Below are 18,016 nucleotides of genomic sequence, written 5' to 3'. Positions count from 1 at the left end.
CCTGACAAAACCGATGTAAGCTAATTTACATATAGCAATAATTATAGATTAACTATGCTGTTGATTTGATTTTGGAGGGGATGGTATCTTGTTTCATGGATACCACAGACCAAACTCGCAGTTTGGGTAAGTCTGAGAATTATGCCAGTGCTTTAGAGATATGTTTTGAGTGGTATTTCTGAATAGTAAGTTACCAAGGTACCTTTGCAATCCTAAGAAAGTTTTACTACTGCTGATTTATAATTAATCTTACAGATTTTTATTGGCATAACACTTGCCCATTATATAAAGTTTTTGTTTTATTCTGTATGTCAAAGAGATGTTGTACAGTGTTTCATGTGTGTATTGTTTGAGGTTCTTGGCTTGAAGAAAAATGAGGGAGATAGGAGTTCATTTAAGCATAGTGTTTATGTTTACAAAGTGAAATGTGCTTTGGTTCATATATTGATGGCATGTTTATACAGAAACTGTTCTACTTAAATAGTTTTCTGTTACAAGGAAAACTATAGAAAGAAATAAGTAGAATCAATTGTGATAACTGCTTATAATTGCTCGTTTCTGTGGTATTTGTCATAGCTTTTTTTCTCAGGTTTCTGTAATTTTTCCCTTACGCTTCTGTTTTCTTTCACGCAACTGATTGTCACAGCAGGAAAAGTTAATTCATAGTTTAATTAATTCAAAGCTTCTTGTGGTAAAATATTTTTTAAACACTCAGTGGAATGAATGAAATAATGAGTACTAGAGGGTGATTAGGTCCAGCTCACAAGGAAGGACAGAAGGGGCTTGTAAGGACCTTGCTCTGTCTCGGTCTTTGACTTTGAACATCACTGTTTCAGTTCTGGTTTATGTGTGGAACCTGTTAAAGTAAGACTGATGTAGAGCACAAAAACTGCTTTCCCTCATTTTGGGAAGGAGAGGTGAAGAGCCATTGCAGTGGAAGAGAGGCACTTAACTATTCCAAAAAGCAACGTCAGCCAAAGCAGAATGTTTGCATAGTGTATTCCCTCCATTTCTGTGGTTCTGGTTTCTCTTGTTGTGACTCAGGACTCTTGAACGCATTTCAAAAATACGGCATCAACTGCATGGCTAATTTAACAGTACAACAACTTCAGTTTCAGGAGGTTCTTCGCCCTGGAAGGTCCCACAGCACCATCTAGTGAGCCATCCTTGCGTGCTGCCAAAATGGTTTTGCGATAGCGGAGGTGCTGAGGCTGCACGTTTTGCTAGTGATGTCTTCTTAGTAATATAAAATTAGGATTTGCTGGTTACTCGACATAGATCCAAATAAAGGAGAAATTTAAATGCTTTTTAACTTTCTTCTGCAAGAAAACAGACTTAAAAGCCAGGTGGAAAAATAACTTTTCTTCTAAAATGTGTATGTTACTGCATTTCCGTTTTCCACGTACGAAACAAAGGAGAAATTGTGGTGCATCCTTAACACTGCACTAACATACCTTGCACTTAACATAGACCCCAAAACATGTAACTGTTAGTTTATTACAGCATTATTGTACATGAAACTCTTAATCGAGAAGGGACCGTGCTGACACCTACAGACACTCCTATCCTACAAGCTGTGTGTCTTTCCTCCACGGTCCTGCTAAGGTCATGCTGTATGGTGTGGGAACCCGCCTGTGTTGTAGAAATTATAGGATTGTGTCAAAATGATTTTTGTGAGGACAAGGGGATCGCTCTGAAAAATGGATGAGTGCGGATGGTTGAGAAGTTGCATTCTCCCTTTTATGCCTCCTCTGGAGAAGGCCCACCTAACAGCAGTGTATAAATTCAGTTCCTACGGTGACATACAGAATTATAATGATCTTATTCTCTGCTGACACCACATGAGAAATAAATATGAATAGGAGCAGACAATGATTTGACAAGCTGGCATTAGGAAAAGTATTGTGCGTATGAGGAAGTTTTAAAAGATTCTTATTGAGGTGGGAGGTAAAGGAGAGGAAGAAAGTCTTGAGGCCTGGAATGATGGTCAGCAATGGGAAACAGTTGGAGCTACAGGCTCAGCAGCATCATTGAAGGCACTGAAGATGTAACAAGACAGCTGACTTGAACGTGTTGCACGAGAGAGACAACAAAAAGTTGCAGGAAGGTGTTACAAGTTTGAGTGGTGAACATGGCTCAGTTGTTCCAAATACGTGAGCAAAGACCCACCAAAGTCTCCTTCAGTCATGCACAGTGCTGTGGAGCTGCTGCAGTAGCAGGAGGTTGGAAAGTACAGCCAGAAGCAGTTTACCCAGCAGCACCCCCCCACCTATTGCAGGAGCTATTCCACATTCTGCCAGGCAGCTCCCATCTAACTGGATTTCATTTAGTTATTCTTAAAATATTGCTGATAGAGGCTAGGAGGTGGAAGCACTTATTTCCACCTCTGCTCAGACTATTGTGCATCATTCCATATACCGTTCCAATATCACCTGCGAAGCCCCAAGAAGTTTTTGTAGTTGCTTTAAAACTTCAGGGTCCTTACTACTGTCTTCTGAACTATTCTGTTGCTGTGTAAGACGAAAATTTCTGATGTGTTGAAGATGCCCTCTGCTGGGAAGCCAGGCAAACTAGCCTTTATGTGGAGTTTTGCCTTTCTGCGTTACTCTTTTCATACTCTTGACTTAACTCTCAGTCTGATACTGGAACCTCACCCTTCAACTTTACTGAAAAAAGTGCCTTCTCCTTTTGCTTTTATTCTTTGCACTCAATCTGTGACAAGTGTGGCAGTGTTACTGCCAGTAGTTAAGGTCACTTTATTTACTAGTTTCTAGGTTCTGTTGTGTTGAAGAACTGAATGCTGCTTGCATTCCTTTTGATTCCCTTCCTATTTCATACTTGCCTAAAATGTGTGTAAGGGTAACATTTTCAATTAGTAATTATTAATAAATAGTGGAAATGTTTTGACTTCTATTATCTGATGCTAGTATGCTTTTTAATATTATCTTTTTTTGTTTGTTGGTTTTGTTTTGTTTTTTCCAATTTCCCTTATCACAGTAGAGGCCACTAAGTTGACACAATGGAACAAAGGTGGTACAATGTCTGGAGCAGTTCACAACGTACTGTGCATAATCTCATAGCTGATATCAAATCTGGTTTATTTTGCCCTCTCTGATAAAGCAAAAGCCATTTTGACATAGCACTTCTAATTTTATGGTTTTGTTATTAAAATTCAATATTGGCCAAATTGGATGAGTTGCAGCTATTGTTGTGGTGCATGTTTATAAATACAGTTGGATTAGGATTATGTGGAATTGTATTTTCAATTTTGTGTTTTAGTTCATTGCCTTGGTGTTGTACAGTGTTTATTAATTTAACAAAATGTGTGAATTTAACTTCATATTCTTTTCAATATCTTTCAGATTTTCCTATTATTTATTTTGGGGAGGATGGGGGTATTTAGCATCCTAAAAAGCATCACTTCATAAGCCTTTGTTCTTCCCAGCACTCAGATCAGTCATTTGATATAAAACAGGACAATAAAGAGCTAAATTACGTATTTTATTTTGAAGTCTTATGGTTGTATAAGCCTTCTCTGAACTCAGCAATGTTATTGGAGTAGCTGACAGAAATGGGATATATGGTCAGAGACTTTAAGACCTGTGTTTTGCACCTGAAATGATTTTGAAAATAACTAAATTGGAAAACAGAAGGCAAGTGATATTTGGCATCAGGAGCTTCTGTGATGTTCACATCGGAACAACGCAGGAATGTTGAAGTTGTGTCATGGGGCAATGACTGAAATTACAAGAGCACCTGAAAGTGCAGTTCTGACTTTAATGTCTGAGATTGCAAGAGATGAAACCAAACATTCATGTCATTTACATGGACATGAAGTTTGAAAGCGAGAGAAAACATGTTTTATTGTGGAAATCTACTTCAGCATCTCATTCAACAAAAAATTGTCACCTCCAGTGTTGTCTTCAAGTAGGAACAAATGAACAGCCTAGTTTATATAGCCATGCTTACAGAAATATTAATAACTATTTGAAGAACCCAGAAAAAGTTTTTCTTAAATAGGTTTCTGCAGCCAAATACTAAGGCACTGAAATGTTTTCCAGATAATTTCAGTTATGGACTTAAATCATGGTGTTAAAATGGTTTAGTACTTGAAAAGTGAAATATGTAAAATTCACAGTTGCCTATGCAACCCCGTTATCTGGCCCTTTTCTCTTATGACCCCTCTTCATTCAGCACATACTAACGGTTTCACGAGGACTTGCCTAGTCTCAACCTGACTTCTAATGTTTTTTGCTCTGCTGATTTGGAACTAAGTATATTTAACGTAGGGTTTTTTTTTGATCTTGTTCTGTGATGTCTGTCAAGAGGTTCTGTCTAGTTCCAAAGAGGGTGAGGACAGGTGAAAGAAGGGAGAAGGCAACTCATTTCTGAGGATTTTGACTGGTTATCCAGGTATGTAAAGCTCTGATTCAGCAGTGGGAGTCATTCTTTGATGTCTAAAATAAAGAATACTGCCAAGCAGTTTGGCATAGGACTATACTTTAAATCAGCTCATTCAAGAGGATGCGTAATGTGGTATGGCAGCTAATAAGCAACGTTTTACAGAGGTGTCATGTCGTGACATGGAATGATGGAGCTGTGACCAGACCAAGGGGTGAGGGTAGGATGGAGACTTGTACTCTTTCATTTGAATAGACTGAGTTGGCTTTGAGTGCTGTTATGGTCTTTACAATCTCTATCATGTTCTTGAAAAGCACATGGCTTTTTGACCTTTAGGAGAGCCCACTTTTTTCCCTTTGTGGTGGTACCAGATTTTTTGAGAACATCTGTTTATCTATATTCTGTCAGAATTTTGGTACTAGCTGTCTACTGCTCACAAACGTACCTAATTCAGACCTAGAAGTACTTTTCTAGAGGCAGAGGTTCTCTTTGAAATGTAAAACATCATAAAGTTGTCTGCAACTTTGTCAAAAACAAAATAAAGAAATATGTGTTGTGGGTGTTTTTTTTTTTTAAACACAATTCCAAGCACAAAAACAAGGAAGCAAAAGACTTAAGGAGAAATAGAAATAAATGTTTCGAGGTAAAGTCTATCTCTCATTTGTAATCAGAAAAACTACATAGAGATATAGTTTTTTGGAGGGGAGGCAGGCTGGATTTTTTTTGGTTGCTGTTTCTTTTCCAAAAAGTGCCAGCGACTCTTGAAGTACAACCATGTGAGAAATACTGCTGTACACAGACAAAGATTGAGTTTCAGTTCTCACTCATGCTTGTCTTCTGATGAAATTATGCAGAGTTCATAGCCATTTTTCTCGCACCTTACCCTCTCAGTAGTAATGCAAATGCTGCCCAGTTAACTTTTTACTAACCTTTATTCAGTTTATAACATAACGCCACTTACACTTTTGCTCCTTTTATGTCCTGCTCCGATGAAGCATTCAAGAGCATCTGTAGCATTAAGCACGAGTGGATAATTGATTTCAGAAAATACACATTTGTTCGGAATGTTGATTAGAAATGTTTTCTTTTTCTTTCTAGCCCTACTTCTTAAGACAAATCTGACGCAACTTTGGTTAAGGCTTTTTTTCACTAGTAATTGCCACATGCGTGTCATACTGGTGACCTGTAAGAATGAAGAAAAATTGCATGGGAAATTTGTGGGTAAAGGAAACGAAGGAAAGTTCACATGTATTTCATGCCTCATTACAATAATCCTTACTCGTCTTCTACCATGTGTCCCTCTGGATCTGTGCCCACCTTCCTCTTACTATTTGCATAATCTCTTTCTTAATGATTTGCTATCATAGTTTCAAATTGATTATGTTCCTTCCTTTTGCTGTCCAGTTTGGCAGCCAATTGCATGTATTGATTCTACATATTCTTTTGGAGAATGAACATCTTTTAATATCTGCTCTACAGCTATGCTATACTGGATGAAACATATAGAAAACCTCTTAATAGCTTTATCTATACAAGGCAAATAACAATTAAATGGGTGTCTAAGTACATCCTTGCTGATAAAGTGTACATTTATGCACATTCTTGCACACAAAAAGCTGCATTTAAACTCTCTTAATTAAGACATGTTTCATTATCTTTACTGTAAAAAGAAATGTGTTTGCAGATATCTGACTTGTTCAGGCTCTTATGTTGTATCAGTGTCTCAGGTCAGGCTGAGAATTTTTTTCTTCCTTTTCCACTAAAATCATTGAAATATATTCAGTCAGTCTTTCACATCAGAGGTGTAAATGGATTTCTTGAAAGTTTTTCTGCTGATACCAAACGGCAGTCACTTTACAACTTTGGCTCCATTGTGGGCAGCAGTCGGAAAGCTTAACACTCCACCCGAACTTTGGAGATGCTAAAACTGTGTAATGACCTTGCATTCTCAAGGGCAGATGCTCAGCTTCTGCTGGAAGTGCTAATCTACAATCTGTTTATCTCCATACACTATGTATTTGACAGCACTTGCCTGGAAAGCAAGGCAGGGAAAAGCATAGTCAAATTCAGTTACTTTTTCCTCTCTGATGGTGTTGGTGTCCAATGGACTTAGAAACGATAGTCTTTATTTTAATTTTTAGCTTCCTTTGTGCTTTTCAGCCTGTCGCAGTCGTAGAAGGCAGACACGCTGCCCGTGTCAGAATGTGCTCATCTTTGTGAAGCCTCTGCGAGCGCGTGAGCTGGACCTTGCGGAGTAACTGTTTTCTTCCACCTTTTCTTTATTCTGAGTGAATCAGTTTTATATTTTCTATCTGTAGGCTTTGGACTCGGTGTGCTCTCTATTATTCTTTAGTGGGTATGAATTAAGATCATAACATCACATAACACTTATGAGCAGATAGAAAAGCACGTTCCTAATGAATAGGTCATTTGTTGAAGCAAGGCGATGTGTGCAGGGAAAGATAATACCTTTTCTTAGACATACCGTAGTCGTGTAAACTCTTCTTCAAATCTGGAACAGAAACCTGAAGAGAAGGGCTTTTGCATATAAAAGCACATCGGTGTTTTCAGGAAACATATAAATGGGCTTTATGTGCCCAAAGTTTCTTCTTTACTGACCCCATCACTTGGTCTGGTAACAGAGGTTCCCTCCCCCAGTAAATCTTGCTTTGCTTACACCTGTAAATCATCGTAGTCACCGCAGCAGTACTAACTGGAAAAAAAAATCTTTTGTTTTAATGTAATCCCTGTGGTTTTTCAAACCGACTCTCCTTATCAAAATAAAACATTAACATCAGATTACTCTGATTCAGCAACAGCATCTATTTTTTAATATGAACTTGTCTGTTCTGTCAGGTAATTGTTTAGCTTCCCAGGGAATTGCGTGTATGTTGCAAATGGGAAGATTCAACCTTGTAAATCCTTTCTGTGGTGAGGCAACAGGAAACTTGCTTCTGATTATTAAGATCACCAGGTTTAATAGCAAAATTTTGTAAAGAATTGCTGGAATTGACCTTTTGAATGTTAGATTTTCAACGAGCTCAGTCAGGAGTCTATTTATGATGTATACCAGGATTCTCTTCCTCTCTGCTTACAGAATTATGAAGAAATGTAACTGTCACAGAGGTAACGTTTCCTTTTGTGACATATGCTTTGAATTAACAGTGGCTGCTGCCCATTGTGTTAGTATCACCAAGCTTCTAAAGCAAATATATATACACCAAGTTACAGGTCCCATCCTAAAAAAGGAAGGACATCATCTTTATTTATCAACAGGATAAAGGGAAAGGTTGTTTTGCTTTGTGGTTTTTTTAACCTTTGAATTTTTTTGTAATGTATAGAAGTGCTGTGAAATGTACTGAGGCGTGAAGCGCGTAAGAAATGACTAATGGTGCTGAATCAATGAGTTCCTTCAGATTTAGAGGCGAGCTGGCTGTACTCACCAGCTGGCAGCATGCTCTCTTCTCCCTACGCTCAGTGCTCATTTGGAGTACAGGATGCTTTTGACGTGTCGTCTCCCTCTCCATCCATGCTGCTCTTCACTCATGGGAAGATCTGAAGGTGGAACCCTGCTGCAGTTGTGTTCTGCCGTCCCAAAATTACAGGATGCTTAGGGGAATGCTCAGACACTTGGTAATATTTGAGCTGTGCAGTGTGGTTATCAGTAGGGAAAGGGAAAGAAGGGTAAAGCCTGGCTCATGTATTCTTGGTAGTAGCTCGTAAAAGCTGGAGTTCGGTCATCCTGATGAAGTGACTGTGTTGCATCTATGTAATACAGATCTTAGAGTCAGTTCTCCGTTCTAAGCATCATAGATGCTACTGCACACAAGTGTCGGTTCCAGTCTTGGTACCTCCCCTCTTCCTCAACTTTTGTTTCTTCCTGTACAGCTGGTGTACTTGAACACCTGTATTTCTTCATAACTTATCTGCGTTTGTTCTAGGCCTCCCTGTAAACAGCGTGTGACTCCCTGAAGCAATTCTTATTGCTTCTACTTCTTCTCTTTCTAGTCTTTTATGATCTATCTCAGCTGTGACGTGCAAAAAGATAAATGATTATGGATAGCTCAGCTGTGGGGCAGTCAGATACAGCATATATTATTTATTTTAAAATATGTTTTTAAACTCTGCAGAGCCTTCAAGTTGCACAGCTCAACTGTTGCCTCCTCGATCCTTCTTGCCTGCTATCACTTGTAGCGTTTACTTGTTGCGTTTTGTTTTAAGAGCACAATAGGAACTCCCTGTGCCTAATGGGCTGTTTGGATCTGTGACTTTTTGTGGACTCAGAAAGGAAATATTAAACTAGTCATATAAGGTTTTTCTTTATATTAGCTTCCAAAAGATGGAAATAAAGCTGTGTTACTCAAGGTTAAATGAAAAGCAGGGGGCAACTGCTTTTTTTGTTTGGTTGTTTTTCACTTGGAGCTAAAACCAAACAAAATAAGCATCCTTTTAGATGGATGTGAGCAAGTTTCGGACTTTCATCCTTTAAACAATAAAGTTTGTGAATAGCTGAAAAACTAGTTATTGAGACATATCTGGATGAAGGGTAGTCTTGGCTTAGAGACATTCTGAGCAAGCTTTGTGAATTAGCATGCATTAAATGATAGAATCATTTTATTGAGCAATAAATAAAATATTGAAGTCAGATGGAAAGATGATGGGGAATGGCTATTTGCAGCTGTGAAACTGATGCATGTCATGTTAACTCCCAATCCAAACAACACATTTTAAGATTTGCTCTCATGAAACTTAAAATCCTCTGTTTCGTCCAATCATCAGCTTTAAACCTGTTCCTTGTCAGTGAAGACAGTGAAGTCTTTTTGCTCGCGCCTGCCTGGGGGATGCAGAAAGCTGAGGTGGTCCTGTGTGATTAAATTAGATGAAAGACTTGCCTTCTACCAGTGAGACGCAAAGTCTAATCAAGTGAAATGAGTTTTGAGATCTCAGCTCATTTCCTTGGGGAATATCAGTTTACATAACACAGTCACGACACCTAATTCATCACGGCTGATGCGGCTTTCGCTCAGAAGAGGACCTGGGACTGGGTAGCATGGGACTTGATCACAAGTCTCCCCCTAAGGAGGAGCAGCTTAGTGAAGTTAAGGTACCGCAATGAGGGGACAGCTTTAATATGCTTTTTTAAAATAAAAATGATCTGTATTTCTGTGTATCAGATGTTTTAGAATAGAGGGGCTTGGGTGCAAAATGGGGAAAGCTAGAGGTAAAAAAAAAAAGGTACTTTGTACCGAGTATAGTTTATAAAATGATCGATGTACAGATGTTAAAGAACAAACAGTGAAGAGCAAAGTTGAACTTGTTACTTCATTTCTGTGATGTTGAATGATGTTTGTGTATTTCCACTCACTAAGGTACAAGGAAGTAAAGACTATTCTGCTTCCCTGACTAACAGACTTTTTGTTTGTTCGTTTCTTCCAGGGCATTGTTATAACTCCACTTCTGCTTCTGCTTTTTGTAAGTATCTTGATCTTAAGATGTCTTTTTACTGGGTAACCTTGCACCTATTAGACAGTATATTTAAGACGTAAATTTGGGTGATTTAACAATGCTTAAATAACGAGGAAGATTTTTCTGGTCAGTATTTGAAATAAGCTGCCTCCCAGAAAGGCCATCAAAGTGTGTCGCAATGCATGCAAATGCTACCTGCACTTCATTCTAAGAGGACAAAGCCCCTTTGTTCTTGCTGAATTACAAAACCATATGGTATTAGGCTGAGTAAAATACAAGCACTTGCCAAAGATGATCGCTCAGTTAGGAGATCTCTTGGAGACCTTTTGCATGCGGGAGCTGGACAAGATGATGCTGATCCAAAATGGATGGCAGGCCAATTGGGAAAGCACTCCTCAAACAAACAGAGCCTCGCTCTTCGGCAGCTAAGCCCGTGGGTATTTTTGTGGTAGAGGTTAGTGAGATAAGAGCAGCAGCAGCAAGACAAATTACTAGAGCCCGTGTGTATCCCTAAATGTCCTGCTGCCTTGTTCCTGTTAGTTTAAGATTTCTTTTTCAATCATTAGTCTTCAGTCAGGGCCTTGGGTACTTACAGTTGGTTGTAGAAGAAAAGGGAGAAACCCAAGTTTTATCTTCATGTTTTATAAAGCTATGAATATTAGTCAGCGTACAATGAAGAGACTGTAACAGATGGATAGTGGTGCTTTAGTAGGTCCCTTGTCAGTTAGGAAGTCTTAGTGCTTGAGCGTTTGCTGGCACGAATGGTATGGTATGGCGCAAGTTACTGAGGACTGTGGCTTTGTGAAGAGCGGGGAAATAGGCTGAAGCACTTCAAGGATTTCAGGAGAGATATACATTGTCTTTTATGTTTATCCTACTAATTGCATTGTATGTAAGCCAGCACCCTGGAAAGGAGGGTAAGCGTGAAGTTAGTCTGAAGCAGTTTGTGAGCGGCATGCAAGTGGCACCCTGTTTATAGTAGGGATGCGTAAGCAGCATATGTACTGTATACAAATATAGCAGTGTATGCTAAACTGGGATAAATAGTACTGTGAGAGTGGCTGTAACGTTATCACCTTCAGTAAAGCTGTGTGGGAAGATTTTTATTTTACTGTAACAAATTGTGATTCATCTGATGTAGCTATGTTTACACAAGAACTGCTTTGACCATATCATAGGTACCAATACACATCAGGTTGAAAAAGATAATTGCTCTAAGAAAAATAGGTGGTTTGTTATTCTTGCACTGAATACATTGATACCAGATGGTCTGCCTCACTGTTTTCCTGTCCTCTTCCCTCCTGTATGGGACATGTTTCTTCCCCAGACATTCACCCAGAGACCTGTGCCTTTGTTTCTAAGTGACTGAAACTTCAGCTTTTTTTACTTTTGCTTGCTGGCAACTTTCACCCTGCTATACCTCACTGAGTTTTGGTGCTCTGCATAGCCCAAAAGGATAGTTTCTGTAGAAATGGAAATGTTAGGGAATAATCCAGGTGGCCAAAAAGGCCAATGGGATACTGGCGTGTATCAAGAATAGTGTGACCAGCAGGAGCAGGGAAGTGATCCTGCCCCTGTACTCGGCACTGGTGAGGCCGCACCTGGAATATTGTGTCCAGTTTTGGGCCCCTCGCTTTAAGAGAGATATTGAGCTCCTGGAGCGAGTCTGAAGAAGGGCGACTAAACTGGTCAAGGGGCTGGAAAATAAAACTTATGAGGAGAGGCTGAGGGAGTTGGGGCTGTTTAGCCTGCAGAAGAGGAGGCTGAGGGGAGACCTGATTACGGCCTATAAATACTTGAGAAAAGATTGTGGGGAGGTAGGGGAAGGACTCTTTACATTAGTGATGGGTGATAGAACAAGAGGAAATGGGTATAAGCTTAGTCAGGGGAGATTCAGGTTGGATGTTAGGAAGTATTTCTTCTCTGAAAGGGTTGTCAGCCACTGGAATAGGCTGCCCAGGGAGATGGTTGAGTCCCCATCCCTGGATGTGTTTAAGAATAGGGTGGATGATCTACTTGAGGATATGGTTTAATGGGGATTAGGGATGGTTGGACTCGATGATCTCTAAGGTCTTTTCCAACCTAGAAATCTATGAATCTATGAATCTGCGTACCTTTTCAAGCAAGATAAAGATCTTTCCTTTGGTGACTTTATGGACAGATAACAAGATATTCTATCCCATAAATTGCAGTTTTCACTGTTACTTCTCAAAAGAGGTGATAAAACGTTATGTGTGCAAGAACAGGAAGGCAAAGCGTGTGCCTCTGTTCTTCCTACAAGCCCTGGAGACACTTGTAGGAGAAGTGTGTATAATGCACAATGATTGTTGTGCGGTTCAACGTGACTTGAAGCTGCTGTTCTTGAGGAAAATACACACATGAATTATTTTTTTCGTAGGAGAGATAAACTAGTCTGGGGATAGGGGGAGTTACAAAACCTGCTTTTTTTTTTATTTTTGGTCACAAAGCCCAAATTTTGGCCTCGTCTTGGGATATACAAATATTTAAATCTCCTTGAGATCTTCGAGAACTTCACACATGAAGAATAGCCATTCTGGTCAGCCCAGCAGCACATCTTGCTGAGATGAGATCTACCTTCTCTGAAGGTTCAGTTTATCTAGTGGCAGATACGTAGAATAGCAAACTAAACGTGCATGCCCTGATGTACTGTTCCTGTACCCTGGCAGTCAGTGGTTTGGACAGCCGAAACTTTTTTTTTCTTGAGAACCTCTCTAATTTTCCTTTGAGTTTCCTTGATGCATCAGGCTTGCTCAACATGTAGTGGATTCAAGCACACAGTTCACATGTTTCTGTTGACTCATTTACAATCTGCTGCTTGATCATTTCATGTGGTGCTGAATAGTTACTGTGGAGTGGGAAACACTGACTCGTAATTTCCTGGTCATCTTTTCTGGACCATTCATTAGTTTAGTCGTGTAACTTAGCCTTAGTGCTTAGTTCATAAAGGGTGGAATTTTTAAGTTTCAAGATAAAATTCTTATTTACCTCAACAGTAGCTGAGCTGGACTTCTGAATAGCATTCAGGGACCTTTGAAGTCAATGCCTTCAGTGAATTCCAATTCCTGAATTTGGTACTCATGAGCATTAACTCTTCCAGAGTCATACTACAGTAGTCTGAATGCTATATTGTATTAGTGATCTTATTTGTTAGTCTTCCTGTGTACGGTGCATAAAATACTCTTAGTGCTGCCAGAAATAAAATACGTTGTTGTCCATTAACTTTTGTAATGTAGCTTAACCTGCAGTAGTGGTTATGGTTTAAATTTTGCCCTATGTGCACCAGAGAATATAATGTTCTGAACTGCCTTTTCTGTTCATAATTGCCTAGTAGTGTAAACATAAGTTGTCCAAACAACATTGATAAAGACATGTTGAGGCTTATAATAAATAATCCGTTTAATGCAGATAATTTATCATCTTAAAGGAATGATGTTGAACATAAGATTGTCAGTTACATTTCAGAAAAGTGTATTTCTACTATGAAACTCCTGGTGTAAACCTTACTGGAAAAAAGCATTCCAGGAAGTTCTGATTGATTTGAAGAAATCTTAAATACTGTGCACGTAATTACCGGAGTGTATCCTAGTGAGGATACCTAGCTAGACTTTAAATAGCCGCCTTCACCTCGGATACCTGTGATTAACATTTTGCCTAGTAAGACGCTATTGAATCTGGCTTCCAGATGGGTTAATCTGAAATATCATCATCCTTGTGTTAACCCTTATTATTAACAGTTAATATGTTATTTTCCCAGCAAAGAAGTTATAAATGGGCAATGTCCCATAAACTATATATAATTGATTGGAGTTCATAAATGTGGTGAGTGTTGAAACAAAGTGCCATAAGATACATCAGTTTCAAGTTAACACGGGGTTATGCTGTTCACATTTCTTTGCAACATTCTACAACGTTTCATTAATGAAAATTAGGAGGCTGCATATGAAAGCATTCAGAGAAGGATGCTGTCTGTCCTCCTCTTGTCAGGTCATATACTTAGCTGAAGCCAGAGGTAACAAACAGATTGATCATGAAATTTTTTAAAGCAGAGAAATCAGTTTTATTTTCTCAAAGACATTTGCGGGGGGGGGGCGGGGGGCAGTGCGGGGAGGAAAACCACCAACTAGAAAATGAAGTGTAGACTAAATTTTGCTTTTGGAAATAACTATGTTGCCATCAATAAATAATGGCTACGAACAGGTTAAGTAATGCCTGAGGAAGTTAGTCACTTGGGTATGACTGTCTATCTTTAATCATATGACTTGTTCTGTATGTTCAGTTTAGTTATTTCCTTTAGTAATTGTAATAATGCTTTATGATTTCTAGTAACAGTTTATGATTTGAATTCTTAAGTATGCTGCATTTAGGCACATTTACATTACTAAAAGACAGTTAAACAAAAGGTGTCATCGTACTGTGAAGATAATAGTGCTGTGATCTCCTTAATAGCCTCGAGATGTCAGCACCTTTTTATGATGCCTCCTTTGAGATACAGAACTTCAGGAGCACTGCACTCTGCAACGATTGTAGTTATATCGTCTCACTTAGATTGTAACTTTAGTCATGGAGAACCAGGAATATGTAGGAATGCAGGTTTATTTTCATTGAGGGATTTCATATGCCTTTATATTGCAGAGGATGGAGGCCAGCCTGATGCCTCAGCCAGGTCTTGTCTCTTGCATTTGCCCTGGAAGCAGAGTGAGCATAGATATTGTGCTACCGTATAAGAGGATGACGCAGAGTGACCTTTCTTGTGTGAACGTAGCTCTGTTCCTTTCCAGCCGCAGTGGGATGGAGTTGCCCTCTCTGTCCTTAAAGTCAGTTGAGCACGTGGACTGGCAATTTTACCAAGCCACACAAGCTTATGATTTTATTGATTGTATTTGGTATCAAAATACGAGAAGTCAGTCATCTGCGCACCTCTTGGAGCCAAATGTGGTGCTGCGGTGTTTATGGCACAGTATCCCAGCTCTGCCACCTTCTTGGTATTACCCTTACTGTTGAGACTCAGTGTCTGACAGATGTGGTCGTTTCAGTTGTTGGAAATACAGCCAGTAAGCTATCAAAGTAACAAAAGTCAAGGTATGTGAATCTATGTATTTTTATTGAAAGCCATCAAAGAAAATGTTAGAGATAAGTAAGTATTTTACATTTTTATGTTCTTTACATTCTTCAGAAGCATACTGCAAACCAGTTAACGTGGAATGTTAAAGAGCCAATGCAAAATTCATGTGGATTTTTAAAAATATACTTGGCAAAAACCTCCATGTAACTGTCATGCATTGCTCCCATGTTTGCTGTTTTACCAAAGAAGATTACTGTGACGTTTTGTCAAAATGGAATCTTCCCAAGGCTTTATCAGCTTGCTCCTTTTCTTGATTTAGTCAGTGATGTTTTCTTTTCTGGTACCCTCTGAAATTTTTCCATGTTATAGTAGGGTTTTTTTTTTATGGTGGCATAGTAGTGGTGATGCCATAAGTACTAGAAAGTAGCACTGCTGAAAGAATTCAGGAGTAGACAAATGAAGGAAATTCGGTGCGAGTATCACAGAAAAAAAAAATAAAATGACTGATGAATAAGGACGTGAATGAAAGTCAAAGCTGATTGAAATACTGAAGTTAAAAGCTTTCCCATATACTCACAATCCTTAAATAAAAACATTGTTTTAAAACTTGTTGATAACTTCTCAAATTTTTGCCGTCTTCTCCAATCCCACATATTTCAGATAAATATTTTTATTAAAAGGAGCTGTCTTTTTTTAAAAAAAAAACCCAACCATGATTTCTGCACACTGTACCCTCTTTTTCATCTCAAGCACTTGGTAAATGAGACTTGATACCAGTCAAATGAATCGTTAAATATGCAAATATTTTAGTAGCTGGAAGGCCTTGGAAGTTGATAAGAAAGTTGCAGCTAATGGATTTCACTAGTATGTGACAAAAGGCTGATTACAGTGCGGGGGGAAGGGAGAGGAAGCAGCATAGTGCATTAGCTGTTAACAGATCAACTCATTCACGTGGAACATTTAAAGTGCATCATTATTTCTACCTGCTTATTTACCTCACTGTTTCCTTTTGCTTTAATCATTGGGAAGACAAAATTTTCTGATCCGATCCAAACCCTTTACAATTAAGCAGAACTTTTTAATGACTGCCATGAAATATTTGCTTAATCATTTTATTCCTTTTCAAATTCACCTTTTATGGCTTTGTTATATAAATTGAATACAAATAACCGTCAGAGAATAACAGGGGCCCTCCCTCTTCCTGATACATGCACAAAATATTGTAAATTTGTCTAGGTAGGAGACTCTAAAATATGTAGTGTTTCCTCGGAGGACTTTCTTTTCCAATTCATTTTGCTCTTGAAATTTTCATGTATACAATGGTAGTGGAGCCTTTTAAGTACACATCCTGCTTCTACATAGCAGACGCTTAATAGGATCATAGAACCAGGATACCAAGAGGATTGTGTTGTGACTCACCCAGTCTGCTGCTTCTCCATGCTGTGCAATTCACCTCAAAACTGAACATGATCCAACTTAAAAGTAAGGATTTTTGCTCTCCCTCCACCCTTGCAATACTAGGAACTTGTGTCTTTCATGAGCAGAAACTAAATTTCCAGTAAGTATTTGTGACAGGTGTTTTACCCATTTGTCTTTATTGCCAGTATTATCATACACCCAAATAGCAATTCTCTATTTATCACGCTGGTTCAGACATAGTGTACAATCCTAACCTCTTTCCCAGTCTTCAGTCAGATAGGCTAAACAAGCCATGCATTTCTGATCTTTAAAACATAAGTACAAAAACACTCCAACAACCCGAATCCCATATTCTGAGATGTTTTGTGCACCTGTTCCAGTTTTAATTCCTTCTTCTGCCCAGGTCATAAGAATCACGTACAATTGTGCCATGTTCTTCACAAGGGCTTATCCAGGTCTTGTGCAATGTCACAACTATCCCCTACTTTGTTTGATTTATTTCTTCTGGTAAGTCACAGCTGCCTTTTTCATGGATACGTAATATTCATGGTTCTTAATTATCCTGTGTTTGCCAGTCTATTTCTTTCTAGTTAGTCACCCTCTTGTTTGCAGCAGAATTTTTGGATGCTAGTCCTTAAGTCTCAGATCTCCAAGGGTATTAATCATGTAACTCCCATTTAGGTGCCTTCGGGCTGTATGCTTGATCTTCTTTCTTTACATTAGCCCTCAAGATCATTGTACCATAGTAAAGTGGAAGAGTAGCTCTGGTATATTTCAAATTAAGAATACCTATGGTTATTTTTACAGCTCTATAAAATGCTTCGAAATAGACAGATCTGTTTAGATTGGCTTAGTATTTAATGTGTCATAGGGGAACCCAGAACGGGATTAGGCATCTGTTATCACTTTAACAAGGGAACCCCAAAATACACAGTCTCCTTGCCCAAGCCAGAGGGGGGAAAAAAAAAAAAAAAAAAAGTGGACGGATTGTCAGCTTTTCTTTTCTGCACTTCTGATTATGAAACTTTGATTTTTAATTTTTTTTTTTGGGGGAGGGGGGGCAGGCCAAACAAAACTGTAGGGTATGTGTAGACAGCTAGTTTTTTTTAATGTTTGTGGCAAACCAATTCCCATGGCCACAGAAGCATATAGAATATGATAGAATTTACAAAATATACCATAAGACCAGAACATCTCTTTTCTTTAGCAGAACTAGAGACATGTCTGCCTTTAATTTTTAAGAGTAATAATGAAGGATGTATTTGTCAAAATACATGATTGCCAAACCATTGAATGTGATCTCTATTGTACTTTTAGCCCCTTTCTCTGAGTCAAGCGACATATCACAGTTTTTGATAGGCAGAATTAAAAGTTTTATTTTAAAATTTAAATACATTCTATGGAAACTCTGTTCTCAGTGATATGCCTTCCCTTCTTTCTCTTTCTGTTAGCACCCAGTAGAGGTGAACAATTTCAGTACCAGTGACTCTTGGTCAATCACTGGGAGCTGGCATCTTTTACACAGCTTCTCTGCTGACTGAGATACCTAAATGCTCTGCATTTGAATGCCTTTAAAGCAATGGAGCAGGAAGAACATATAGGTTCTATAGGAATGACCAATTCGTTTCTTTCAACCTCCTACCTGAA

The 18,016-nt window shown here is 38.7% G+C and overlaps 1 protein-coding gene across 2 annotated transcripts in view; it reads left to right on the top strand.

Moving 5' to 3' along the window:
• Positions 1–18,016, top strand: part of SLC10A7 (solute carrier family 10 member 7) — a 149,485-nt gene that overhangs the window by 89,397 nt on the left and 42,072 nt on the right. The window contains exon 6 of one of the 2 annotated variants that reach the window (XM_086611834.1): positions 9,838–9,873. The exons of the other annotated variant lie outside the window; for it this stretch is intronic. Within the exon in view, the coding sequence (XP_086467960.1) occupies positions 9,838–9,873 (36 nt within the window). The remainder of the gene's footprint in view (positions 1–9,837; positions 9,874–18,016) is intronic. 2 annotated transcript variants of the gene reach the window in all.

The sequence above is a fragment of the Tauraco erythrolophus genome, chromosome 5 (assembly GCF_009769465.1).
Source record: "Tauraco erythrolophus isolate bTauEry1 chromosome 5, bTauEry1.pri, whole genome shotgun sequence".
In the NCBI taxonomy this organism is placed as follows: Eukaryota; Metazoa; Chordata; class Aves; order Musophagiformes; family Musophagidae; genus Tauraco; species Tauraco erythrolophus.
Note: the sequence above shows the minus strand (reverse complement) of the source record. Positions and strands in the feature narration are given on the sequence as shown.